Source organism: Eurytemora carolleeae, unplaced genomic scaffold (assembly GCF_000591075.1).
Source record: "Eurytemora carolleeae unplaced genomic scaffold, Eaff_2.0 scaffold403, whole genome shotgun sequence".
Classification (NCBI taxonomy): Eukaryota; Metazoa; Arthropoda; class Copepoda; order Calanoida; family Temoridae; genus Eurytemora; species Eurytemora carolleeae.
This window is the reverse complement of record NW_019396320.1, coordinates 47,703-74,582: the sequence shown is the minus strand read 5'-3', so window position 1 is coordinate 74,582 and position 26,880 is coordinate 47,703. Positions and strand designations below refer to the sequence as shown.

General features: G+C 32.9%; 1 protein-coding gene and 1 long non-coding RNA gene across 2 annotated transcripts; both read right to left on the bottom strand.

The window, feature by feature from the left end:
* Positions 1-538: 538 nt before the first annotated feature.
* LOC111700866 (uncharacterized) lies at positions 539-3,423 on the bottom strand. Its single transcript, XR_002765064.1, has 3 exons — positions 3,228-3,423; positions 1,520-1,597; positions 539-574 (listed from the first exon to the last, which is right to left on the bottom strand). It is a non-coding gene; the product is annotated as an uncharacterized LOC111700866 (long non-coding RNA).
* Positions 3,424-8,561: 5,138 nt separating this feature from the next.
* Positions 8,562-26,354, bottom strand: LOC111700884 (signal peptide, CUB and EGF-like domain-containing protein 2). Its single transcript, XM_023471947.1, has 10 exons — positions 26,282-26,354; positions 24,838-24,974; positions 17,292-17,381; positions 17,133-17,247; positions 16,627-16,698; positions 14,476-14,642; positions 10,315-10,412; positions 10,048-10,080; positions 9,472-9,573; positions 8,562-9,119 (listed from the first exon to the last, which is right to left on the bottom strand). Exons 4-10 carry the CDS (start codon positions 17,210-17,212, stop codon positions 8,913-8,915), a joined length of 759 nt encoding a protein of 252 aa, XP_023327715.1. The 5' UTR covers positions 17,213-17,247; positions 17,292-17,381; positions 24,838-24,974; positions 26,282-26,354; the 3' UTR covers positions 8,562-8,912.
* Positions 26,355-26,880: the final 526 nt, after the last annotated feature.

The following is a 26,880-nucleotide window of genomic DNA, read 5'->3' as shown; positions in this document are numbered from 1 at the left end:
CCTTGTGGAAGGCTGGCCAGTGGCAATTTGAAGAGATCAGTTGTAGTGAAGGCAAGCATAGATTCAACCTGTAGAGAACTGGTGTCCAGAATACCTACGAGTAGGTTGAAGATGATAACTGAGTAGCTTGATAGCTCCAGAAGTAGCTGTTCAGCTGATTAGTTCAGAGAGTAGCGGTGTAACTAATTAGCTACATGAGTAGTTAGCAGTGTAGCTGATTAGCTTCTGGAGGGTTGAAGTTTACCTGCAGGAGTAGCCGAGGTTTGGCTAGTGAATTTGTGGATACGAATTTTAAGTTTGAGATTTTTATCCTCGGCTAATTCTCATTCCTATATCTTTGCAACCAGATGGTGGAAAGCTACGATATTTAAAAATCAAACTAATTAATCTAACAGCATTTAAAGTTCAAAATATCAAAGGTCTACAATATTGGGTTGACGAGAAACAGGGATTTGACTATCAGAGTTTTTTTTAAATTAGTTTCTTTTTTAAAACTTATTTTTGTTCTCCAATATTTACATAAATATTAAAATCCTTCCTTGGCATATAATCCATTCAAAACACAGGTCGTCATCTACAATAAATAATGTTTTATCTAAAGGAATTATTGACGCAACTTGAAGAGGTGCATTCACAATTCACAATTGTACCTAATCCACCTTTCTCTGAGATATCCTTGTTTTTTTTCTAAAATTTATAATTTTAAATTGCAGATTGCTGGTTCTCTTCAAAAGTGGTTCATTTACTACAGAAAATTGGAAGAAATTATTGTTTTTTCAAAAAAAAAATATATCTTTTACAGAAAAAGGTTTAAAGGGTATCGTTGTCAATCGGGCCTGCGCATCTTTAAATAGAAAGTCATTTGAAAATGCTGTGACAGTCCCTTTAAAAAGTGGTTTCGTTCTGAAATATATAGTGAGGCCCAACCAAACTGTGTTTGCTAAAAGTGTACCGTAGTTTATATTGAGAATTAATTTAATTTTTCTGTTTATTAGAATGTATAATGAACCAGATTTGCCAAGATTTTAACCAAATAGTTTTGTAGATTCCTGGTGTTTATTCTTTGTATCTACAAAATCAATATCAAACAATTTTTAAGACTTCTTAAAATATTAAAGGATTTAAGTCTTTGCCACAAACTCCAATTTTCTGAACCCATATATCTTTGCAACCCAATGCAAAGATATTTCAAACTGTGAATTCTGGTAGATCAAATAACCTAATTTTGATATATCAAAGGTTTGCACCATCAAGTTGCTAAGATATAAGGATTAGAAAATTCGAGTTTGTGACTAAGACTCAAGTTCTTTTTTATAGTTTTCGAATAAAAAAACTTGGGGTAACCTAAAGAAAAATCTGTTTAGAAATTAAGTTTGAAAATATTATTTTTAAAAACATAATTTTCTTTAGTATTTCTATAAAATGGATGGCATGACTAAAATTCAGAGGAAAAAATACGTGTTTGAATATTTGATGATCAGTTATTTTGAGATTTTGTGTAAAGTTAAGAAAGTGAAACCTTCCATGATTTTGTTGAATATATTTAGGAGCTTTCTACCCAGCAAACCAGATACGGACCTCCAGTCTGTCGGAGTGTCTGAAAACAAAATCTTTCCTCAGAGACCGAATTTAATGAATTTGAGCCACGTCTCAAATCCCACAAAAACTGGTTTTAATTGACCACCAGCTTAAATCTTGAAAAATTTAATACAAATGTAAGTGGAGCCAACCATTATTTGAGCCATGGCTTAAATTTAAACCGCGGCTCAAATTCTTTAAATTCGGCCTCAGGATATTTTTATCTCTGTCTTTTCTTATAAATATCTAAAAGGAAATATCAACGTAGTTTCAACTGACCCTCAATAAATCATTATTTAAGCCATTATTTTTGAGCCATTTTCTTTCGTTTATTGTATTATATCCACTTGCCTTTTTTTGTATTGTTAAAATGTTATTTTAATATAAAATGTTCTTTGAATAATGAATTTTAGGAAGAATTCAGCGGACTAACAAAAAAAAGATTTTGTTGCTTTTTTTGTCCTGAAAAGTTGTAAATCTGCATTTTATTAATGGAGAGTCACTTGAAATTACGTTTACAGTCCCTTTAAATTAAAAATTATCTTTTCTCAATCACTTGAAACTTTAACTAAAAAAATAATATTTAAATTATAATGAAATAGATTAATGATTGGATTTCTAATTAGATTCAAGAACTCGTCTAAACTGGAAACAATCAACGTCGTTTATTTTCATTGGGCCTCTATCCTTAGTTTGGGTTTAAGGCTAGTTATCTGTCAATCACGTGACACAAGACATCATTAGCTAATCACGTGACACAAGACGTCATTAGCTAATCTCTAAAGTCGAGTCTAAGTTTGAACGTTAGAGTTCAGATAAGGGAAATAAGACCTGCAATAACCAGGTGAAATATATCTGAATGCTATGCTTCAAATTATTTTGAAGTTATTCTTTGAAAACGTTAAAATCCTAAAGGTGAAAAAAATAGGAATTCATCTTTTTGAAGTTTGCTTAAAAAAAAACAGAAAAAATAATGGAAAAACAGCGATATCTTACAGGGTTTTAAGAATTTAATACGATGTAATATTATTTTTTACATTCCAACCTCTAACCAAGGTACTAATGCAAGAAAAGTTATTTCAGAGGTGTACACAATTTTTGTACTGTAGTGTACTGTCTTTGGGCGGAAAAGTAAACACAAGACGGATGTCACAGCCTGACATGGAATCCATTTTCACAAAAATAATCTATGAAATATTCTGGTCATAGGAAACTATTATGTGTTTTTTTCAAAATTATTAAAATTAAATGCTGTAATCCTCCTCGGATTCTAGACGAACACTTATGCATCTAATCTTGTTTACAAATTCCGCCCAGAGAGAACTGGTTTCAAACATGTACGCAGAGTATATGCGACCGCAATCAACTTTCCTTTCATTAGTACCTTGCCTCTAACTACATATCTGTATTACGTAAATCGTATCAAATCTTATAGCTAGGAATTTCCCCGGGATCATGTTTTTGCCACAAATTCTGATTTCTTAAGCCTTATATCTTTGCAACCTGATTTCGTAGACATTTCGTATTTCAAAATATAAATTCTGGTAAACCATTTAGTCCAAGTTTGAAATATCGAAAGTTGACATCATCAGGTTGCACAGATTTAGGGATTAGAAAATTTTAAAAAACTCAATTTCTTTGTTCCAAACCTGCTTTGAATAGATCCTTTTCTGAGTATTCCAACATTATTATTTTATCTACATCTGCCTGAGATATGTAGTTTTTATACCCAGGAGAAGGAAGAGATCTGCCGGTATCTAACAGACGGGAAAACTGCAAGAAATATTGTTAAAAATATAGTTCACTTTTTTAAAAGGATTGTGTACATAATTTCAAGTAATCCTCTAACAATTTAATAAATGACAAGCTGGATTCACAACAATACCCGTAAAAACTTGCTTTTTTAAAGGACTTTAGGATTAAAGAAGCAGAGAAAGAAAGGCTATTGACTCCTTGATGCTAACTGGTACCGTTGTGAACATTTGAAAATGGCATTATATAATTAAATGTACACGATGTCGTTTATTTCTTCATCCCCCCTCAGACACTTCGTCTTTCCAAATGTGTTTAATCAGTTTAATACTATGTTAGACATCTAAAGCAATGCTATGACACTAGCCGATATTTATTTATGTCTTTTGATTGAAAAAACGCATTGAAAATTATCATTCCTTTAAAAAAGCTGGGTTTTTGGTATGCAACAATTTTCATTGAATCCCGGCGGGATTTTTCATTAAACACTGCATTGAAAAACCTTAGAAATGCGCGAATTATTTTTACAAAATTCACAAATTCAAATTTTTCAGCTTTTTAAAAAGGAATGTCATTTACTCTCAGACAAATTAGAATCAATGGAAATTTTTCTGAGAGTAAACGATACAATGTCTCCAAAAATATTTATTTCTTGAAAATTTGAAAGGAAGCCAACATTTTAGAGGAAATCACTTTTTCGCGTTTTCAAACTTTAATATATTCATTTTAGAAATTATTGCGCATTTATTTAAGATATTTAATAATGTTTAATGCTAAATGTCCAACATGGTGTTTAAATGGTTAAAACAACTTTAGGGTGGATGAACTTGGGATGAACTCTAGTATATGCTAAAAATTCAAGGCAACAACTCATATTATCAAATATTCAGCGAGACGGTTTTACAATTTATTATTATTATTTATACAAACACAAATAAATTAGAAAATACTATACGATCAATATGCATGAATAATAATCAGGGTGAGGTAGATCTTCAGGGTAACCTCTTATTCCCGGAGTTGATTCACAACTAACTCCTTTTCCCCAAGCTTCACTCCACCCTAGCCTAGATCATAACCCTAGCTACCCTGGCTGGCCGGCCGCCTCCCCTGCACCCGGCCCTCTGGGATAACGAAACTTTAGTCGTCGCTTGGGTTACTTATAGATTTGTTTGGCTTGTTAGAATTATCATGTAAACACAACTAAAACCGTTAAGTCTGTACAAGGGATAAAAAGGGGGGGGGGCAAGATCCCCCTCGATCGCAGGAAAGATCAACCGATCATTTTCCCGCTACAGAACAATGCAACAGGTCAACAAGATCTAAAATATGGATTTGGACCCATCAGATTTACGCGCCAATCAAAATACGTTTAGGGCAGATCGACATTTTAAAACATTTGATCAAATTTCTGTAATTTGAAAAAATGACTCACCTTATCTCTAACATTGACTTGCTCTTCAGTAAGATGAATGAAGGTTGGGAAAATGAGAGAAAAACTGAAAAGATTTTACTTGTATCCGGAGTTCTTATCTCTACCATATTGTCCTCCAAAATATAAATTTATTGTTTAGAATTTAACTTTTAACCTTTTCCATTCTACCATTGAACAAGATGCAGAAAAGGTCGAAATGAATTTTATCTACCGATCCAAAATAAGCACAACAAAAAATCTTAATCTTATGCAAAAAGTCAGCTTGACACAGAAAAGAAAAACATATTTGAAGTTATCAGTAGAACGTGAGGTACAAAGAACATTTTTCTTTAAGTAAAAAATCCTGTCACTAAAGAATATTTTCCTAAACAGTAGAAATGGTAAAACCATCGGTAGAACTGCTAATATTCCAGGCATTGTAATTCTTGTAATTTATATTACATAGACATTCAGGCAATAACTAGGTATATTCAGTCAGTAACTAGGTATATTCAGGCAGTAACTAGGTATATTAAGTCAGTAACTAGGTATATTCAGGCAGTAACTAGGTATATTCAGGCAGTAACTAGGTATATTCAGGCAGTAACTAGGTATATTCAGGCAGTAACTAGGTATATTCAGGCAGTAACTAGGTATATTCAGGCAGTAACTAGGTATATTCAGACAGTAACTAGATATTTTCAGACAGTAACCAGGCAGTTCCACAAATATAATTAAACTGAATGTTAAACTCGAGTTCTAGGTTTCCAGGTTTACTAAGAATCTTCATTTCTAGTTTTCTTGAATTTTGTACAGACAAATAATAAGAATTAGAGAAATAGGGTTTCTGGCAGATTTCTCTTTATTTATATTAATCAAATTATTCATTCCCAGCAGTATATTTACTTTATATTTTACACGCTTGGAAACCCAGCTTTGTCTGAAAACTAAGCTTTTCCTTTAAAAAGCAATCCACTTAGAATATCCAAACAAAGCTAAGGACATTCCTGTTGTTTTACCAAGTTCCCCAAGTTTAGTGAAGGGGTTTCTGAATTATGATTTAAGAAACAAACAAACATCCAATCAGATTATAACTTTATATCATTTATTTATATAGATATATCTAAGTTTATCTTACCGAATAAATCAAGTCAGGGGACATTAGTTCCAAAACTAGCACTTGGCCCATAAATGGGCATAAATTGAAAGACTGGGTTTTTAGGATCCCGGCCCATATCCAGAGTTAAAGTTGATAATAGAAACTAAAACTAACATTTTATTAAACATGACGAGGACAACAATTTTAAATTTCAATTTTAAACTTTTTTTTAACCAAAATTATAATAGAAGTTCTTTTTATATTAAATATCTTGACCGTTTTCTAGACAATGTCAGGTTTTCCATTTTCGAGCATATCCTGAAATTGAAACATTGTCGCGTTTTCGAGAAAAAAACCACTTTCCCGTTTTTGAGTATTAACCATTAATTCAAAACAAAACTAAATTTCATAACTTACAAAATAAATCACTGAAAACAAAATTCTCTTAACCTACATTAGTTTTTTTTAATTATAAAATCTCAAAAAAAATTTGTTCAATAAATCAATGCTAAAATCGAATATTTCGTTTTCATTATTATATTGAATTTCTTATCTTCTTTGAATTTATTCGCAGATTTCTTCAAATTCTTCAAATGTCGTCTTTTCAATAATAATTCTAGAAAATATGCAGAAAATCTTTGTGAATAATGAGAAACCAGAATAATGAGAAAATAGAAACTAATAATTGAACAAGATTACTTATTTTCGATGATAAGATTAATTTTTATTTTCTCAACATGTTCCTTTACATGACGTCTGTAGTTTATTGTAGAACTTTTTTTACATTTTATGGCGTCGTTATTTAATAATTTCAAAAAACTAATTCTGAAAACGTATCCACCCCCAAAGAAGGAGTTTTGAACGTCGAATTTGCGCTCAAACTTAGGATTTACAGATCTTTAAAAAGTTTAATATGTCTCAAATGAATCTGAAAGAAGTTTTCCACAACACTGCATACTCAGTTCAACTACCTTACATAGCCGGTTACTCCCTTTAAAAAAATTTAATTTCGGATATTGTGGTCGTATTCTGTATTTCCTTTATATTACTCCTGTTTTAAAGGGATCGGAAACGATGTTATAATTGATCCTTCATTTGGTAACTGGCATGTCAAATTCACAAATGATACACATTAAACCATTGTCTGATCATCGATGACAGAGAATTCTTTACTTTTTAGGCTTAAAAATGAGTTTTATGAAAATGAATTGTATTATCTAGAGATCACTTGATACGGCAGTGTATGTACTCGATCTATAGTTTCCTAGTAATCAATTTACAGATAGAAGAAAAAAATATCTCTGTCACCCATGACAAAGGTTTAAAGTTTTAAAATGGAGGGTTATTTGAAATAATGTTTACAATCCCTGTTGGATAAAGGAGTTGAGTCTTTGCCACTAACTTAGTTTTTCTAATCCCTACATATTTGCTACCCATGTAAGAATTCTGTTAAATCACATAATCTAAGTTTGAAATATCAAAGGTTTGCGCCATCAGGTTGCTAAGATATAGGGGTTAGAAAATTTAAGTTTGTGACACAGACTCAATTCCTTTGTCTATTATGTCAGATATATTCCTAGTTTAAGAGTAAGTTATGAAAACAGTTATATTATATTTAATAATAATAATAATAATAGAATTACAGCTGATTTTACAAACATAATAACTTGAGTCATGAATGAATGATTTAGTAGATATACGTTTAATGATTTATGAATGATATAAATAAGAATATGATTGAACATAAATAATAAATAGGGAGTTGCCATTCTATGTTGCGCGCACATGCCCCGTAAAATTCCAAAACAGAGAGAGGGGGATTGAATTTTGTAGATCCAGAAATTAGTATTTATTTAGAGTTAGGTTAGGTTAAGACACTTTCTGGGCCGAGCGCTGCGGCTAGGACAGGCTAGGGGGCCGAGCACTGCGGCCACGGGTTAGGTGAAGTTATGACTCTTTCTGGGCCGAGCGCTGCGGCTAGGACAGGCTAGGGTGCCGAGAGCTGCGAACACATGTCTTACATTTAAGACCCCACCAGCTGCCAGTCTCTACGCAAGCATCCCACAGATATTATTTTTCTGGATCTACAAAATCAATCCCCCTCTCTCTGTTTTGGAATTTTACGGGGCATGTGCGCGCAACATAGAAGGGAAAATGTCTAATAAATATAAAAGGAAAACAGAAGATAATCCGAAAATAACTAATACACAATTGAAATCTTTATAATCAGAAAATATCGGATTGAAAGAAATTGTTATTTTGGAAAATTATTTGTATATTTAAAGAGTGGAGCAAAGTGATAATGCCAAATTGGACTAATTTCGGTCTTTTTCTCGCTCAAAACTGCAATATTATAATCAAGAAACGTATCACTCGGAAATCACACATTTTATGAAAAAATATATACCTAACGAGTTCTTAAACTTACGGTGACATTCCCTTTAAGGTTAAAAGTTTAATTTATTCTTGATCTTGATCTTAATCCAAATCTTTTATCTTAATTCTGATCTTTGATCTTAATCCTGATCTTTATGTAGATCTTATAGTTCTGAACTTGATAAAACTAGAAAAACAAATACTTTGAGAAAAAAACGAACATCTTTTTATCATTTATGTAAGTTAAGTACCAACGTAAAAACTTAAATCCATGGATAATACATAATTATTTTTAGAGAGCGAGAGAGAGGGGTGGGTTGATGGGGGGTAGATGGAATGATGGTGAAAAAATAACATACTATTTTTTAAAGGTAAAAAAAACTTCAATCCTTTATTACTTTTATTTTCAGTGTACACATTCAGAAGGAATAAAAATACCTGTAAGGGTTTATTAGGAATATGTTATAGTAACATTTTTGTTTCAGTTTTGTGCTTACTGAAAATAAATAAAGTCTCCGTTTATCATCAACCATTTTGAATGTTTTCCACATATTTTGGAAATCTTGAAAAGTCACAAGGAGATGTAGCTCGAAACACAATCGTAAGAAACCACGGATTCAAAATAGCGACAGTTCTGTCTCACAATGCCTTTCTTCTGTCGAATTGGTATTTCGACAATCATCTTTCTGATGTTCAAACTTTGTCCTGGCTGATTTGAAAATGGTTCTGATTGTGTTCTTCCACGTCCTGGTTTTTATGAAGTTTGTCCTGAAGATAGACTGAATGTCCTGTGTCCTCCACAACCTCAATTAGAGGTTTCTCCTGATGTTTTCTTGTCCTGTCCTGCCTTCTCAGCCCTGGTGAGAGTAAGGACAGAAGTCGGGCGACGAGTCTGTCCTCCTGAAAAATGTTCATGATTACTGAAATAAAATCTAAGATAACAATTTCAAAAAATATTTTTTTAAATTTTAGGGAAGCTTATTTGACTTGAATTGTTGCCAACAAATTCGCCGTATTAAGATATAACAGAGTGGAACTCATAAAACGTTAGAATATGAAGACGACATTTAAGCAATATTGTGTTTATTTTATGTTGAATATTTTTACCAATAGTATCAAAATAAACCTATTAAAGAAAAAGGGTCCGTGCAGACTGTACAATTGAAATATTTCATGATTATTGGGCTATTTTAATTTTAATTTGAGGTTAACAGTCGTCTTCTTCTTCTGCAGTTTTATGATTCTCATGTACCTTCTGCGAGTATCCTAGAACTGTTCTTGTTCTTTCCCAGTCCGGAGATAGAACTGCTTCAAGAACCTGGGATACCTCAGAACTCACGGATAGGATAGATATCTAAATATTTAGAACTCACAGATAGAATATATATCTATATAGTTTGTATTCTGCATGTCCTTTGTCTTACGGTTTGTGTCCTGTGTCCTGTGTTCTGTGTCTTGTGTTCTGTAGCCTGTAGTATGTATCCTGTATCCTGTATCCTGTATTCTAGTGTTCTGTATCCTGTATCCTGTAGCCTGTATCGTAGGATCCTGTATCCTGTATCCTGTATCAATGTTGGCAGCTAGATATAAGTATATGGTTCTATTTGGGATAAATTATTAAACTCCAATCTTCTGCTTCTACTCAGCTGCATCCCTGCAGATTTAGCCCTCTTTCCTTTTCGTACNCCTCCTCACATGGAGCATATTTTGACATATCAAATATTTACGACATCAGGTTGCAAAGATTATTAGGATTAGAAAAATAAAGTTCCTTTTATTGAATGAAAAATTTAAATTTTGTATTTCATTTCCTAGTTTTAATTGTTACCTGAAACCCTTGTGATGTGAGGTTACCCTTCCCCTGTAGAAAGCATCAATATTATCAATTCTGGGATTAAAAAAAATTGAGAGATTGATTACTGTTCTTATTTGTTTTTATAAACTTTCTTAGTTTTTTAATCAATGATTTTAATTTTCATTCTTTTTTGTTTATTTGCCCTTGACGTCTTTTTCATAAAGTAAACTTTTATTGATTATATTCCAACTTGAGATGACATGAGCAGTCCCTTAAATGGTTTCTAATACTGATGCTATCCTGAAAGTCAACGTAAATTGAACTGGATTGTGCAGTGAGGAGGAGAGGTTTATCACTAGATTTACACGTCTCATAGATCAAACCAGATCCTTTATCAACTAAAATATTAAAATATACAACTAACTTTTTCTTCAGGGAAGAAAATAGAGGACTAGGAGTTACAACTGTCGATGTAAATTCAAGGGACTTTAAGTATAATTTCAAGGGACCTTAAGTATAATTTCAAGGGACTTTAAGTATAATTTCAAGGGACTTTAAGTATAATTTCAAGGGACTTTAAGTATAATTTCAAGGGACTTTAAGTATAATTTCAAGTGACTTTAAGTATAATTTCAAGGAACTTTAAGTATAATTTCAAGTGACTTTAAGTATAATTTCAAGGGACTTTAAGTATAATTTCAAGGGACTTAAGTATAATTTCAAGTGACTTTAAGTATAATTTCAAGTGACTTTAAGCGTAATTTCAAATAATTCTTCATGCAAGGTTGGCAATGTCCGGTACATTTAAAGAAACATTTTTCTATAATTAAAAGTGTTTAATTCTGATAATTCTTCAATTATGAACATGGAAACCTAAGTTCTATTCTAAGGGTAGTGTTGCAGATCGGACATTGTCATCTTTTCATGGAGTGTCACTTGTAATTAGGCTGACAGTCCCTTTAGTCCCTTGTAATTAGGCTGACAGTCCCTGTAATCACTTGTAATTAGGCAGACTTTCTCTTTAGTCCATTTGTAATTAGGCTGACAGTCCCTTTAGTCCCATGTAATTAGTCAGACAGTCCCTTTAGTCCCTTGTAAGTAGGCAGACAGTCCCTTTAGTCCCTTGTAATTAGGCTGACAGTTTCTTTAGTCCCTTGTAATTAGGCTGACATTCTCTTTAGTCCCTTGTAATTAGGCAGTCAGTCCCTTTAGTCCCTTGTAATTAGGCTGACAGTCTCTTTAGTCCCTTGTAATTAGGCTGACAGTCCCTTTAGTCCCTTGTAATTAGGCTGACAGTCCCTTTAGTCACTTGTAATTAGGCTGACAGTCCCTTGTAATTAGGCAGACAGTCCCTTTAGTCCCTTGTAATTAGGCATACAGTCCCTTTAGTCACTTGTAATTAGGCTGACAGTCCCTTTAGTCCCTTGTAATTAGGCTGACAGTCCCTTTAGTCCCTTGTAATTAGGCAGACAGTTCCTTTAGTCCCTGTACAGTTTCGTGCTCGATTTACATCAGGATCAATTCTTCATTATTTTTTGTTAAAATTGAGATGGAGATAACCTTGTTTTTCTTTCTCAAAATTGCACATTTTTAGCTGTTTTTTAAAAATGATTTGCTTAACTTGAAATAAGGTTAACAGTGTCCGAATTTAATGAATTTGAGCCGCGGACCGGCTTAAAACTGCTAAAAACCGGTTTGAATTGAGCGCCGGCTTGAATCTTAAAAAAACTGAATACAATTTTAAGTGGAACCAACCATATTTGAGCAACGGCTTGAATCTAAGCCGCGGCTCAAATTCTTTAAATTCGGACTCAGTCTTTTTAAGAAAAACTGCTTTGTTTATGTGTTTTTTAGAATTAATACGCTGCAAATATCTCCTAGTTTTAGTATTGCATGTAAAAAATGTTTTCGTTTAAACTCCTTTAGTCTCATTTTAAGTTCAAAAAATACGAACGATATTCATATACTTTAAAAATACACAATTTAAAGGTTAATTATATTTGATAAAAACAAAGCCAAGAAATAGATGCAATCGACCTAAAGCAGAAAAATTAGAATTCTGATTTAGATGATTTACGTGAAGGTAAAAATGTATTTAAACATTTTTTACAGATTTAAACATTTAAATATCGTCTTTTTCCATCTTAAATCTTGTTTAATTTTTGACAACTTTCTTAATTACTGCAGCATAAAATCCCCAAATCACTTTTACAGCGAACCCAAAATTGAAAATACGCAATATAGTTTTAAAAAAGAGGGATATCTCATTCATCCTTGAAAAGACTAAGGTTTAAAGGGTAACGTTGTGAATCGAAAAAGCCACTTTAAAAATGACTTCATGATAGTGGAGACCAAATTTAGAAAGTAAACTGATTCAAGTTTAGAAAAAGACTAGATCTCTTTAATCTTAATGCTGTCATCTTGAAACCTTTCACCAAATCAAACAAGGAAACATCTAGAAACATCTTCAGTTTGCATACATCGCAGGATTAAACAGATAATCTTTAATTTCGAACATTTTTTCATCCATTCAATGTTGATTAATCTCAATCTATATATTTTGATATTTTTTGTTGATTAAGCTTTTTAATATTTTAAACACAAAAAAGTTAAATCTAAAAGCTTTTTTTCCGATATAGTTCAAATATATCTTTTTGCGCAATATCTTGTGTTATCAGGCGTTACAATATGTTTTTTGGCCGGGTTTTTTACCTTTTTTATTAGTTTAGGGTTTAAATTTAAGGTTTTTAATCCCGAAGGTAGTGAGTGATTAATAATCTTGAATTTAAACCGAAAACAAACATAAAAAGTAAAAATCTCAACAAAAAACATCATTACCCGAATAATAACACAAGACAGTTGGATATATGTTTATTCAATTCATGTTTTATAAAAAAAAGTTTACTAAATCCACGAAATGAAAAGGGAAACCTGTTTTGTTAATTTATCTATGCCGGTTTAAAATGTTACTTATTTGCCTCGGAACAAATATCATGAAATTGTGAGTTAAAATGCGGGATTAAAAACCCTCAAAATTGAATAGAATTAAATTATTATTCTGCTAAGTTTTTTTTACAGAATTCTAACATAAATTCTTCTTTTTAAAGAAAATTTATCCAGACAAAGTTTGAAATTAAAGGTACAAATTAACTAAATTTTACTAAAAGTTCCTCAACCCGATTTAAAATTTGTGACCGTTCCCTTTAATTCTTCTTTTTATTCAGTTGTAAGCCAAGGCTTATTAAGTGTGCAAGTATATATCTTGATTTCTTGCCTTATCCACAGTTCTATATTATTACAAACATTAATCAAAAATTCAAGACGCTTCGCGAATCATTTTCTGCAGTTTCTAATTTTCACTCAATAAACTTAATTCTAAGAAAATATTTGTTGGAATTCAGTTAGCAGTAACTGATTTCTCAGTTAACAGTAACTGATTTCTAAGTTAACAGTAACTGATTTCTCAGTTAGCAGTAACTGATTTCTCAATTAGCAGTAAATGATTTCTCAGTTAGCAGTAACTGATTTCTCAGTTAGCAGTAACTGATTTCTCAGTTAGCAGTAACTGATTTCTCAGTTAGCAGTAGCAGATTTCTCAGTTAGCAGTAGCAGATTTCTCAGTTAGCAGTAACTGATTTCTCAGTTAGCAGTAACTGATTTCAAGAAAAATAACTATAATTATTATATTTGGATACCAAAGGTGGAAATCTTGTTACCGGCCAGACAGTTATACTGAACCCTGTTCTAGCTGGGTACATGAACAGACAGTTATACTGAACCCTGTTCTAGCTGGGTACATGAATAATGAATATTGTCCCACAAAACATAACTTGCGAGAGATGACTGAAAAATCGTCTAATTGATCTTTAATGCTAGAAAATGTCAAAGTGTGTAACAAAAAAAGTTTAACGACTTTACAACGTACCTTGTAAAAAAGCTTTAAAAGTTATGTAACCTTTTTAAACGCACTGTATCATCAGATAGCTGCAATTGGATTCAAGAAGATCCTTATGTCATATCTTCATTTTCATGTTTAGACTTATCCTTTTTAATTGTAATTTTACTGAATTACCGGCAGTTGCCCGTGGAATTTCAAAAATAGTCCAACACTCGGCAGAATATGACCTGGCCCACCAAAATGGCCAGTTTGAGAGATTTTTCACCTACAGGGTTTCCCACAAAGGATGAGACTTCAGAGACGACTGTACGAAATTAAAACTGTATGTTTCTTTATATTTATGGTTTCCTGTAACTTAAATCATTAAAAATGTCATAAAACGACTATTTTTAAGGCAGAAGACTTAGTTCGTCTTTATCGTATCATCCTTTGTTGTTATAGTTTACCCTATTAATATATATAACAAGATGGCAAATGCAAAACTTGAAATTTGGTTGCGGTTGGTCACACATACAATTTCGATGCTGTACTTTGTATTTATAATTTATAATTGTGGTGTATACCTTGGCTGCGTATATTAAGAGTATGAGTACAGAGTTGGGGAAGAGAAATACTGGGGATTATGATGAGAGAAGTCTGGAACTCAGCTGGGCGCACCCTCCAGTGACACGACGAGGTCATCGGGAACAGGTTTGGGTAGTTAGGGGTCTGCAGTACAGCTAGATCCGGTCTAAACATAAACAAATAATGCAGTTCAGCTAGGTCCGGTCTAAACATAAACAAAGAATGCAGAACAGCTAGGTTCGGTTTAAACATAAACAAACAATGCAGTACAGCTAGATCCGGTCTAAACTTAAACCAACAATGCAGTACAGCTAGGTCCGGTCTAAACATGAACAAACAATGCAGTACAGCTATAGGTCAGGTCTAAACAAAAACAAACATTGCAGTACACCTAGGTCCGGTCTAAACATAAACAAACAATTCAGTTCAGCTAGGTTAGGTCTAAACATTAACAAACAATGCAGTACAGCCAAAGGCTCGGTCTAAACAAAAACAAACAATTCAGTTCAGCTAGGTCAGGTCTAAACATAAACAAACAATGCAGTACAGCTAAAAGTTCGGTCTAAACATAAACAAACAATTCAGTTCAACTAGCACTGGTCTAAACATAAACAAACAATGCAGTACAACTAAAGGTTCGGTCTAAACATAAACAACCAATGCAAAACAGCTAGGTTCGGTTTAAACATAAACAAACAATGCAGTGCAGCTAGAACCGGTCTAAGCTTAAACGAACAATGCAGTAAAGCTAGGTCCGGTCTAAACATAAACAAACAATGCAGTAAAGCTATAGGTCAGGTCTAAACATAAACAAACATTGCAGTACACCTAGGTCCGGTCTAAACATAAACAAACAATTTAGTTCAGCTAGGTCAGGTCTAAACCAAAAAAAACATTGCAGTACAGCTAGGCCAGGTCTAAACATAAACAAACAATGCAGCACAGCTAGGTTTGTTCAATGCATGAACAAACAGTACAGTACAGTTAGGTCCGGTATATACATAAATAAACAATGCAGCACAGCTAGGTTCGGTCTAAACATAAACAAACAGTACAGTTCAGCTGGGTCAGGTCTAAACATAAACAAACATTGCAGTACAGCTAGGCCAGGTCTAACCATAAACAAACAATGCAGTATGCAGCTAGGTCAGGTCTAAACAAAAACAAACATTGCAGTACAGCTAGGCCAGGTCTAACCATAAACAAACAAACAATGCAGCACAGGTAGGTTTGTTCAAAACAGTACAGTACAGTTAGGTCCGGTATATACATAAATAAACAATGCGGCACAGCTAGGTTCGGTCTAAACATAAACAAACAGTACAGTTCAGCTGGGTCAGGTCTAAACATAAACAAACATTGCAGTACAGCTAGGTCAGGTCTAAACATAAACAAACAATGCAGTACAGCTAGGTAAGGTCCAAACATAAACAAACATTGCAGTACAGCTAGGCCAGGTCTAAACATAAACAAACAATGCAGAAGAGCTAGATTCGGTTTAAGCATAAACAAACAATGCAGAAGAGCTAGGTTCGGTTTAGGCATAAACAAACAGTACAGTACAGTTAGGTCCGGTTTATACATAAATACATACGTAAGTACGTATTTGTAAGTAAAAGTAAGCATAACAAGTAAGTATAAATGCGGCAAGGTTTGGTCTAAACATAAACAAACAGTACAGCACAGCTAGGTAAATAAACAAGATGTTCTCACTTTTAGGTGTAAAAAAAAATTCAGGAATTATGAGGTCGCAAACTCGTAATTTCTCTTAAACTAATTAGCTTCGTAAAATTAAGAATAAGATTTAAGAAATACAACTAAGAAGATAGTGAAGATAAAACAGTAATCATCGTACATAAGAGGAAAATATTTTTGTATAATTTATAGAACAAGTTTTTTGAAGAATTAAAACAAGTATAATTAGAAAGAATCTGAACATTTTATAATGTACAGTCAGATCCATAAAACTTTGGAATAGGAAGACGACTGTAAGACTCAAGTTATGATTTTGAATCGTCTAACAAACATTAAACACCTATTTTACTTTAGATTTTTAAGGTATTTAAAAAATAACATCAAATACACATAATATTACTGAAATGTCGTCGTTATATTTCACAATTTAATGGGTGGCACTGTATCTAGCATACCTTGAGTGTTTACCACATTCTATTAGTTTACACTGCTGGGGACTAGTGCATCCAGTAGAATCTGTATGTGTTCTATACAACAATATCTATTCAAATTTACTCATTTTTTCTTTTTATATCCATGAAAACTATAAACACTTGTTCATTTCAAGTACCGGGCCGAATTCTAACCAGCTAGAAGCTGTACAGTACAATTATAGTACAATTTATTTGTAAGGCAAACCGGGACAGTATACTGCAAATGAATTAGAACCTTTTCGCGAATTTGATGTCACATAATCCTTTTATTCATTAATTTATTTTGTCCTCATATATTTAAGGTATTTGGTTTTTAGGTGAAATATTTCCTACGTCTATAATATGTTCGAATATATATTTTTGGACATAGCGCTGCGGCTAGGTTGGGCAAGGGGACTTCAAGCGGTTATTTGAGATAATGACATAATCATAGAAAAAAAAGATAGTAACTAAACATAACAAAATATATATTGGATAGAATATTGTTCCTATTGGGACAGGGCCAACAAGCTGTTTGTCCCCATTGATTTTGATAGGTGTCCCTAGGACACAATAAACATTTTCGCATACTACAGGAGTAATAACTTCCAGCACCACATGGATCTATACTAATAATAATATTAATAATAATAATAATAATACTGAACCTTGTACAAGACAAGCTGTAGTGTATGAGAATTCAGCTCCATGTTTTAGAAGTTTAGGTTCATCCTTCCCCTGGACTCCTCCTAGTTCTCCTAAACATTCATTCTTTTTTAATTCCTTATTTTTTCAAGATTGTTAGAAAATAGTTCACGCGTAAATATTTTTTGTTTTAAATATAGATTATTTTTAATCCCAAATTTAATCGGTTGTTGTTTGAGTTTTCAATTATATATTTTGCTAAGTTAGAAGAACTACTGCACACTTATCCAACTTTTCTCTCCCCTTCTCTTCTCTCTCTTTTTCTCTCACCTTCTCTTCTCTCTCTTTTTCTCGTTTTTTCCCCTGTCTTTATTTTTCCTTCAATCTCTAATCCTTGCCACTTCAACTTTTTTTCCTTTCTGAGTTTGCTTTTTTCGCATAGTTGTTTTTCATCCTTTTACCTTATTTTATACTTTTTCTTTCTAATCCAAGTACATTCTCTCCTTTTTTATATAATGCAAGAATTCAGTCATCAAAAATTTATTTTACAAACAAAACTATACCGCTCCAAACAAAACAATGCAGTACGGAAATTTAAGAATTTTTAGCTACTGTTCCTAACTGCTGAGCGTACAATATTTGGATGTTGTGAACTTAGGTATTTAGGTAATTAGGTATTTGGGTATGGATCAAGGAATATGAAATAGTATGGAGATATAACTGACGCGGCCCGCCCTACCATCCATGATTATACATGCTTTGCAGGCGGTATTTTATTTGAATAAGAAATATTTGTCTGATATCCAATTACCGCGTATACATTAACCGATTCTGAATATTTCTTCAACAAATGGAGTACCGCCTGCAAAGCATGTATAATCATATGGTAGGGCGGGCCGTGTCAGTTGTGTCTCCCTTCTTTTTCATACTCCTTGGTATGGATGCATCGATAGGTTTGATTAGAGAGCTTTTGGGATGAAAATTGTATTTTTAATTTCTTATCCTGATACATTTTTTACACGTGTGCGTAAAATAAAAACTAGAAAAGAGCTACGAAGTCACAAAGTCGTAGCAGTAATGTCGAATATATTTTACCTTTATCTAGTTGGCAGAGGATCGAAATGAACAGAATAAAAAAGTAGTAAACGTGCCTAGCCCTTGCTTAACTTTTCATTTCTTTACTCATTTGCTTAGCTTTGCTAATATATTACATATATCATTATACATATATATTATTTATTATATATATTATAGAGACTGTCCCACCCTTACCTAACTCCATTGTGCATATAACTTTTCTATTGTGCCCTTTCACCTTCAAATGGGGTGTTCCCCCCTTCCAACACACTAGTTATAAATGTATATGAAGACACTGCGGTGTAGGTATAAACATAACAGTAAAAATAACTATATATATATATTATATAGTTTCCACATTTCATACAGTTTCCAACCTAGCCTTTGCCTTAACCTATCCATACGGGGCTAAATATAATCTACGAAACACTTAGAATTCTTACAGTTTTAATTACAATACATTTGTTTGTTTGTTTGTAAAACTAATTGTATTTAAAAGGATTTAATGGCAAAATAAATCCTGATTTTCGCGTAATTTTTTAAGTTAAAACATGTCTGACAAAAAATGTATGGCCACCAAGGCGTTGCAACACTTCAAAGTCGATCCATTCTTGACCATGTCTGCACAGTTTTCATAACTGCCTAGGTCACTTCAAAAATAAAATATTTATTTCAAACTTCCAAATTTTTTTTACCACGGGCAACGCCGGGCACTTCATCTTGTGATTTAATAAAGTAACTTTGATTGCAAAATCAAATTGAGTGCATTTAATTTGTTGCATTATAAAGGATTGTAACAACAACATGAAAAGTAGTTTTTAGTAATCTGAAAGAATGATTGTAATTATTATCCTTCTGCATGACAATTTAATATGGAATTTTGTAGATATGTATATAGCACGCACCTCTGCCCCTTTAGTAAAATTAAATGCAACCTATATGAAGCATAAAGGCTGACCACGTCAACCTTGTTGCACCGGCTGGTCCTGTCCATAGAGCTAGGTAGAGTACAAACTAGGACCGGAAAGGTTGACCCGGCTCGGAAATTCAAATGTGCTACGGCTGCCCAGGAATGGCTACAGGAAAATTATCCGAGATAAACGCTTTCAAGCCTCTATAAACGACAATATCTTTCACATATCTTCCACAAGGGTAAGGTTGTAAACCGGGCATTGTCATCTTTGCATGGAGGTTCGCTTAAAATTAAGCTTATTTCCCTTTAAGATATGATATTAAGTACAATGTGGTCATAAATAGTAGTAATTCAATAAATATCCCCCATTACTAACACCTCCCCCATGCTCCCAAGCCCCTCCCCCCTCCCTCTTCTCCAAAAATATTTCCTGTTGCAATTTCTGAATATTTCTATATTTCCCTGGAATATTTCAGCTTGAGGTAGGAAATTGGTATAAAATGGCGGATAGGACTTCACTGTCAATATTTTTAAAGAATTGTCAATATCCATCACTGTTGTTCTATAGTCCGGGATACACAAACCCGTTGGATACAATACAGAACTGTCATCTTTCTTTAACGCTAAAAAGGCCGGGGGGGGAGGATGACTTTTAATCTAAACCCAGATACAATCACGTTACAGTTTTAAAATGTCTCTAGAGCTTAAAATTATAATAAGTAATGTAAACCTAAGGCCAAGGGGCTGTGACACTGTAAAAATTGACAAGAAAATGCATGCATAATTTTCATAGCTCTTTGGGTCTCATGTGACACTAAATACTTTCTTTTGGAATTTCTTAGTCGCCTCTTCTCTGGAGGATTTTCTGTAAATCCATGGAATTAATTTGAATTCTTATTTTTAGAAGTTTACTCTATGAAAATCAAGTTCAGTCGCTAAAACCTACCACGATACCAAAAAAGGTTAAATAAACTTTAAAATTGTAATTATTTCAATAAAAGGGAGAACTGACCGATTCACAATTGGAGACTCTTTACTTCTTTATCTGATCAATTTTAAAGAGAACCCACCGTTACAAGTTAAAAGTTTGACTCAAGTCTAAGTTTTAATGCATAACATTCACTATTGTGTTTTCAAGAGGGACATCCATAGATAAAGATAGATTGCGCATAAGAAGACATTTTTTATCTTGAAAGATATAAATGATATAAAGATGTTTTAAAGATATTCCTATTATATAGATTAACTAGGTCGGTTGTGAACATTGGCTGTTCTGATGTCATTGAGTACTTGTGGTGTACATGAGTTCTGTAGAGAGAAATTTAAGTTAGTTAAGTCTTTCTCATGTCCTTCTTCAGTTCTCGTCAATATGATGCTCAGTGAAATATTGTTGTTCACATAGTTCCATTCCCGGAGTTATTTTACACTCTAATATGAAATCCATTAAAACACCAAACCACCCCGCTTATCATTGAAGTACACTTTGACCCCTAGAAGTATTAGTTCGCGGACTGTACAATTCTTGTTGATTTTGCGTACATAAGCTATCTATGTTTATTTATTTATCTATGGAGACTTCCTGTGCAGGCTGTTTACATATTGAAAATCTACCGTTTTTAAGGAGATTTATCCAATACTTTTCGGCATTACCTTTGAGGCTCGACAGGACCTTCGGTGGATGATAAATGAGCCTCATATTTTAGAATATATATTTCAGTCAAACCATATACTCACTTTCCAGTGAATAATATTCGCATACTTTGTGGTTTCAGGATATATTTCTGAACAAATATTTGGGCTTTTGGAGTTTTTATAAGAAAAAAAGGCTACGGGCATTGACCAATGAAAACTGTTTCTGTGGAGTTAATTGTTTATTGATAATTTCTATTTTCACCCCTTTTAAATTTAGACATCTTCTAGTAGGACAATTCGGATAGTTTTGTTTTACATATTTTATTTATCATTCCTCAAAAACTGTATAGGGTATAACAATGAGATATTGAATAGAAGGAGGGGGCGATAAAGATTGTAAACAATAACACAAATAATAAACAGACATCTAGGGGGGAGGGGCAGGATAACCTTGAATTTGATTGAAAATGTCTCTGTAATAAGGTCCTTTTCGTATATAAAAACTAAAATCCTTAACTTTTTCAATCTTTTTTAACAAGATTTAATACTACTTTCACAGTTTACTAACTCATGTTTGTTTACATTAGATCGGCTGCCTTTGTTAATGTGTTACGCAAAAACTAGTTCTTCAGCAGTCCAAAAACGTCACAGCAAAGTGTACGGAAACCCTATCGCCCCCTCGTTCTATTCAATATCTACTTGGGGTATAATAGGTATAAACACTCTATGCAAAACAAAAAATTTTAGTTATTAAAAAAGTTGTTTTATTTATTTCCATATGAGAGAGGAACTAAAGGAACTGAGTTCTTGCAACAAACTCTTGTTTTTAAATCTTTATATCTGTGAAACTCGATGTTGTAAACCTTTGATATTTCAAACTATGAATTCTATTGGATCAAATAAGTCTAAGTTTGAAATATCAAAGGTCTCCTTCATCAAGTTGTAAAGATATTGGGATTAGAAAAAATAAGTTTGTGGCAAAAACTCAGTTCCTTTAGAGCAATGCAAAATCAATTTCAAAAGTCTTGGCTTGTTTGTTGAATATTGATGATTTTAAAGTTTGTGTCGAAGCTGATGTAAGCAAATATTTGCAAAGCTGTCATGATAAAGTAAAAAAAATCTTTGCCACAAATTTTCTTATTCTTATATCTTTGCCACCTGAATGTGAAAACCTCTGGTATTAGAATTCATATCTAAGGTCTACAACATGGGGTTATAAATTTATACGGAATGGTAAAATCTGAGTTTGGGACAAAATGTTAATTCCTATTCTTTTCAAACTATCTTTTCAGATTCCTGGCGTGTTTTTTTCCACATAATTTTTACAATAACGGTTTTGTCCTTTACGTTTCATGAACAATCCCTTTATTCATTTATATAATAATTAAATGTGCATATAACAATATAACAATATAACAAACAACATTCCAAAACAAATAACTAAACTATAATTTAAAAATTTGTCAATTTATTTTCCTCCCGCATAAAGTTAATGTGTATGTTACATTTAGCTTTCTACATAAAGTAAGGTGTCCGTAAAAGAATTCTAGATATTTTCAATGATTAATCAATTGCTGTTTAAAATCGGCTAAGTTTATACTTTCTTGGGTTCGAAAAATGTGTTTCAAAATTTTTTAAACGCATTCTTTTATTTTTCAACAAAATTTTTAGAAATGTTAAATATTGTTGAATTATATCAGTATTAAACCATTTTGGAACTCCCTGTCTTAATATATGTATGTCTCAGTATAAGTATGCTTGAAACAGAAATGAAACAGAATCAATATTTACACAAATACAGGATATATTGTGTCATGTCATGTTTTTAATAGGAACGGGGTTTAACTTTTAATAAAGGAGGTGCAGTCAACTTCATATTAAATGGACAGTAAAGGAAAAATGAAAGGGGGTATAGGCTGAAAGCTAATCACTTTAGCTCTTGATCGCGACCCATGAAAGTCATATCTGATGTTCATGTCTCGAGAAATTGATATAAAACTGTGTCAAATATATGCGAAAATTAATATATATACAATTTTGTATAAAAGTAGTAGGTTTAAATAGTTCATATTCAGCAAATAAGCAACCAATCTGAAAATGATGATATCCCAGAGAAAGCTAATTGTAAATTAGGTTTACTTTTATATTTGTTATTTCTATTTTCAATAGATTTCTTTCATAATATTATTTTTACGTCCGTTTTACTTGACCAGAAATTCCACCAATGGCAGTGCAGTAAAGTGGTCACATGATACAGGCGGAGACACGTGACCAGTATACTGCTCTGCCATTGGTGATAGTTCTGGTCACGTGATTTAAGTTTCAGATTTTCAAAATTTTACATATATGAATTTTCGTTTAATTTTAACACAGTTTTATATCAGTTTCTCGAGACAGGAACATCAGATATTAATTTCATGGGTCGCGATCAAGAGCTGAAGTAATTAGCTTTTAGCCTATACCCCCTTTCATTTTCCCTTTACTGTCCCTTTAAGTTCTTTAATCACGTTAAACTACGGTTTATTTGGAGTAAAGAACCGACTTTCAGGCAGCTAGATCAATTTGTACAGTGTACACACATACACTCACTGTAAACGCTTTAAATCAAAATATTGTGTTATATTTGCAAAAATGTCCACAATTTCTTTAAAGATATGACGAAAAGATGAATTTTGAATTTTAAGATGTTAAAAGAATCAAAAAAAAAAGCTTTTAAAGCTCAAATTAATTATTTTATAACCTTTGTTAATTGTGAAAACACGTTTCCAAAATTCGTTGATTATTAAATAAATCAATTGAGTTTGTTCTAAATTATGCGAAAACGTGATTTAAAAAAGTATGAAACGCCAAAACCTATTACAACTTTACAAGCATGGGTGGGGGGTTACGGTTTGTGTACATATAGTGATTTTTAATGAGTTTCCGGGGATCACAAAGAATTAGTGTTTCTTTTTTAATGTAAAGGGCTACGCGTAAAGAATAAGACTTTGGGGAAAAAATTGAAGAAAAAAAATTAGAAACCAAAATTCTAATTTGTTTTAGTCTATAACACCCCCCAGACACCCATGAGTGTCCACAAAAAATTTCAGCCCAATCGGTTCAGCCGTTAGGCAACATATATATATACGAATGTCTTGTTTTATTATATAGATAATTTGACAAAGGACGAAACAGGATCAGTGCTGCGAACCAAGAACAAGACTAAAAAGTAATACAGTCGTCGTCTCTGAAGTTTCATCCTTTGTGGGTAACCCTATTCTGCATATCAGTTTACGAGTAGACCCCCCCCCCCCAACCTTATTTCTAATCGCATTGGTAGAGTATGAACTATATCTCTGACGTAATAATACTTTGATGTGTCCGAACCCAGGAAATTCTTCAATATAATGTCAAACTATTTACTAACTATATACAACGTACACCCTCCATAATGTCAAACATTTAACAATTTGAAATTGGAGATCAGATGAAAAATATTTTATTGCTTTAAAAAATTCATGATTTTTATAAAACTTAATATCTTGTGTCTTTATATGGAAAGAATAAGGTCGGCTGTACCTGTACTTGAGGTGTAAGGTTTGCTGCACCTGTACTTTAGGGTATGAGGTCAGCTGTACCTGTACTTGAAGGTGTAAGATCAGCTGTACCTGCACTTGAAGGTATAAGATCAGCTGTACCTGCACTTGAAGGTATAAGATCAGCTGTACCTGTACTAGAAGGTATAAGGTCAGCTGTTCCTGTACTTGAAGGTATCAGGACAGCTCTACCTGTACTTGAAGGTATAATGTCAGCTGTGCCTGTATTTGAAGGTATAAGGTCAGCTTTAGCTATACTTGTAGGTAAAGGGTCAGCTGTACCTGTACTTGTAGGTATGAGGTCAGCTGTACCTGTATTTGAAGGTATAGTGTCAGCTGTACTTGCACTAGAAGGTATAAGGTCAGATGTACCTGTACTTGAAGGTATATGTGAGGATATATCCTCCCTGGGGCTGGATCCAGGATCCTTCCTAATCAGGAGGCTGACGTTGAGGCTGAAGGAGGTTAGGAGGCCAATATAGAGAAGAACTATCACAACTAGATACCATCTACAATGTTTAAAGTCTGTCAAAACAACAAAAATATATTTAACTTTTCTTTACAGGAGAAAAAGCATCCAATTTAAACTTTGTTTAATGTGCGTTTTATTTTAGAAACATTACACCGTCAACAGGATTATAATATTTAAACATCTTGAAATCAAATATTTATTATAATTTGTCCCACAACAGGATTATATTATTTAAACATCTTGAAATCAAATATTTATTATGATTTGTCCCACAAAATATAACAGTTAAAAGCCGGCTTGAATGAAGATCATCTAAGATTTTTATGATAATTCTAGGCATTCATTTACCAGCCTAATTTTACAAGCATGTTTTTTAAATGCCGCTAACCATTTCAAAGATCAATGCTAAACTATAAGCCTTTCTTAACTATCATGTTCTGTGAGACACCCTGCACATTATACTTGACAACAGTACTAACTTTTATATGTTTACATTTTATCCCAGACTGTAATCATAAGGTTCAGAAAATCCACTTCTGGTTGGACACAAGGAAATCTAATATAAAGGTTTGTGCATTAGCATTCAGAATTGACACATTACTTGAATATTTGTCCTATGCATATTGTGATGCACCGAGTATACTTTCTTCAGTAAACATTTGCATTTTTTAGTTTTATTTGTAAGTTCATCCCTTGGACCAGAGGAGGCCGAATTTACTAATATTGGTTACTACAACGGTACATGTTCCTTCTATATTACTTCTACGTTATTGCGACGAAATTTACTTTACATTGAATCGTTTATCTCTTGGACCAGTTATACCAGCATTGAATATGTTTCTGTAAATGGATATTTGTTGTTTTCCCAATATACACCAAAACGTTACTACTACGTTACTCCTACGTGGATCGTTCATCTCTTGGACCTGTTCTACCAGAGTTGAATATTTAGCTGTAAACGGAGATTCTTTGTTTTTCCAACGTTACAAAAATACTTCTACAACGTTACTACTACGTTAGTACTGTTACTATAACGTTACTTCTATGTTACTACAACATTACTATTACGTTACTACAACTTTACCATTACTCTACAACTTTGTTTCTTTGACAAAACTTACCTTCTAGTGGATCGTTCATCTCTTGGACCTGTTCTACCAGAGTTGAATATTTTACTGTAAACGGGGATTCTTTGTTTTTCCAACGTTACAAAAATACTTCTACAACGTTACTACTACGTTAGTACTGTTACTATAACGTTACTTCTATGTTACTACAACATTACTATTACGTTACTACAACTTTACCATTACTCTACAACTTTGTTTCTTTGACAGTATTTACCTTCTAGTGGATCGTTCATCTCTTGGACCTGTTCTACCAGAGTTGAATATTTTACTGTAAACGGGGATTCCTCGACTCTAGAATCCAGGTGGTCAAAACTCATACTTTTTAAGATATGAATATCAAGAATATCTTTACTCTCGAATATGTATTTTAATGCTCAAAATGTATCAAGATTTGCCTAAGGATTCTTCAAAACAAGCTTTAAAATCTTTATATCCATAGCAATACAAAAACAATATATTTGGGTTTTTTATGTGACCAGCCCAAGGATGTAATGCAAGGAAAGTTATTTCAGAAGTGTAGGCATCTTTTGTACTGCAGTGTACTGTCTCTGGGCGGTAATGTAAACACAAGACGGATTTTACAGCCTGACATGGTATCCATCTTTCACATAAAATAATTTATGAAATATTCTGGTCATGGGAAACTATTATGTGAATTATCAAAATTATCAAATTTAATGCTTTTAACCTCCTCGGATACTAAACGAACACTGATGCATCTATTATTGTTTACAAATTCCGCCCACAGAGAACTGGTTTCAATATGTACGCAGAGTATGCACGACCGCAATTAACTTTCCTTGCATTACACCC